General features: G+C 47.7%; 1 protein-coding gene across 2 annotated transcripts in view; it reads left to right on the top strand.

The window, feature by feature from the left end:
* The first annotated feature begins 342 nt into the window (after nt 1–342).
* The window catches only part of fhip2a (FHF complex subunit HOOK interacting protein 2), a 79,711-nt gene continuing 77,493 nt past the window's right edge, over nt 343–2,560 (top strand). Inside the window, exon 1 of one of the 2 annotated variants that reach the window (XM_085994427.1) lies at nt 343–717. In XM_085994427.1, coding sequence (XP_085850553.1) covers nt 673–717 — 45 coding nt within the window. In that variant the 5' untranslated portion in view covers nt 343–672. The remainder of the gene's footprint in view (nt 718–2,560) is intronic. The other variant, XM_085994429.1, reaches the window with a different exon arrangement.

The following is a 2,560-nucleotide window of genomic DNA, read 5'->3' as shown; positions in this document are numbered from 1 at the left end:
GTGCCGACTGCAGACTGAGCTCCTGTGCGCCCCCCGGCGCTGGGAGGACCGCACTGTCAGTCAGTGCCGACTGCAGACTGAGCTCCTGTGCGCCCCCCGGCGCTGGGAGGACCGCACTGTCAGTCAGTGCCGACTGCAGACTGAGCTCCTGTGCGCCCCCCGGCGCTGGGAGGACCGCACTGTCAGTCAGTGCCGACTGCAGACTGAGCTCCTGTGCGCCCCCCGGCGCTGGGAGGACCGCACTGTCAGTCAGTGCCGACTGCAGACTGAGCTCCTGTGCGCCCCCCGGCGCTGGGAGGACCGCACTGTCAGTCAGTGCCGACTGCAGACTGAGCTCCTGTGCGCCCCCCGGCGCTGGGAGGACCGCACTGTCAGTCAGTGCCGACTGCAGACTGAGCTCCTGTGCGCCCCCCGGCGCTGGGAGGAGCGCGGTGCCGGTCGGACCAGCAGTCAGTGAGCGCGGTGCCACGGTGTCGGTTGTGTTCAGTGTTTACTGTCCGCGTCCGTTTCATTTTAATTAGATTTTGTTGTTGTTTGTATTATTATTATTTTTTTTATTGTGTGTGAGTCGGGGGGGCGGCCGCATGAACAGCCAGGCTGGATCGAACCAGGAAGAAGATTGAGGAATCCAAGGAGAAGATCCGCCGGGAGATCCGCGAGTCCAAGGCCAAGATGTTCACCAAATTCACCAACATCCTGCAGCAGGCGGTGGAGGCGGTGAGTACCGGGCTGGGGGCACCTCACCTCACCTCACCTCACCCCACCCCCGGGACCGAGCCTTCCCCGCCCGCTTCCCTTCACTCTGCACCGGGGGCCCACACGGGCCTAGTTCATGTCAGGAAATAAAAGCCGAGTTTCATGGGGGTAGCAATAATTTTATTATTTATATTGGAATAAAATCAAATTCCAACTTCATTTATGTTTTTTTTAAGTTTATTTTCCGAAAACTTCTTCACAAAGATCAGGTTTTGAGGCCTAAGGGTTATTGACTTTGTTGGAGTTGCTCTCCGCCCCCCCCGTCTCTCTCTCTCTTCCCTTCTTCCTCCCCCCCCCTCCCCCCTCACCCCCCCTCCCCCCTCACCCCCCCTCCCCCCCCTCCTCCCCCTCCTCCCCTCCCCTCCCCTCCATTCACAATTCACAATTCAAATCGCTTTATTGGCATGATAAGTTACATCTTATGTTGCCAAAGCATCAAAATACATTTATGGTTTAGCACATAAACGCAGTTCTATTCATACAGTGTATAAACAGGTATATCCCTGAGTGTATAAATATACATTCGCATTGTTTATATATATTCTTTTCTTAGTTTACTGGTTGTCCCTCTGTTCATGGCAAGCTGTAACATAGTGTGCCGCCAGTGTTATACAGCTTCTCTCCTCTCCCAGTAGGAATGGGAGTTTTTGGTCGTCATTCAAATTTCTGAATTCCGGGCATATTTTTGTGAATTTTGGGTAGAAATTCAATTCAATTCAATTCAATTCAAATCGCTTTATTGGCATGATGACAAGTTACATCTTATGTTGCCAAAGCATCGAAAAACATTCATGTTTGTTCACAAAAATACAGATCTATCCATACAGTGTATAAAAGAGCCACCAAATTTTGGAATCACCTACAAATGAGCAACCCCCAATGCTATCACTACGACGCCCTGAAATGCCAAGAGCTGACCATAAAGAAGAATACCCTCAGTCAACTAGTCCTGGGACTCAATAAAGTAACTAATAACAATACTAACAATAACCAGCCCCAGGACAGTGACAGGGTAACACAAAGAATTCGACCCAACACAATCGTCGCTAAGCAAAAGGAAAAATATCTGTCATATTGGGCAGAAACAACAAAAACCCAAAGCAAACTCAATTGCTACTTGGCCCTAAACAGACAATACAACATAGCTGATTACCTGACCATGGTAAAGGATAACAAACTGAGAAGAACCTTGACAAGGTACAGACTTAGCGAACATAGCCTAGCGATCGAAATAGGCAGACACAGGCAGACCAGGCTGCCAAGAGAAGACAGGATATGCTCTCACTGCAGTCAGGGAGTAGTTGAGACAGAGATGCACTTCCTCACAGCCTGTGGAAAATATCAGGGCATCAGAGAGAATTTCTATCAAAAATTCTCACAAATATGCCCTGAATTCAGAAATCTGACTGACAACCAAAAACTCCCATTCCTACTGGGGGAGGAGAGAAGCTGTGTAACACTGGCGGCACACTATGTTACAGCTTGCCATGAACAGAGGGACAACCAGTAAACTAAGACAAGAGTATATATAAACAAGGCGAAAATATATTTATAAACTCAGGGATATACCTGTTTATACACTGTATGAATGGAACCGCGTTTATGTGTTCAACCATAAATGTATTTTGATGCTTTGGCAACATAAGATGTACCTTATCATGCCAATAAAGCGATTTGTATTGTATTGTATTATTGTATAAACAGATCTATCCCTGAGTGTATAAATATATACTTTCATATAATTTATATATACTCTTTTCTTATATTTACTGGTTGTCCATCTGTTTATGGCAAGCTGTAACAT

Source organism: Somniosus microcephalus, chromosome 8 (assembly GCF_052327205.1).
Source record: "Somniosus microcephalus isolate GS21.2 chromosome 8, FLI_Smic_1.0, whole genome shotgun sequence".
NCBI lineage: Eukaryota > Metazoa > Chordata > Chondrichthyes > Squaliformes > Somniosidae > Somniosus > Somniosus microcephalus.
This window is presented reverse-complemented; position numbering and strand designations above follow the sequence as displayed.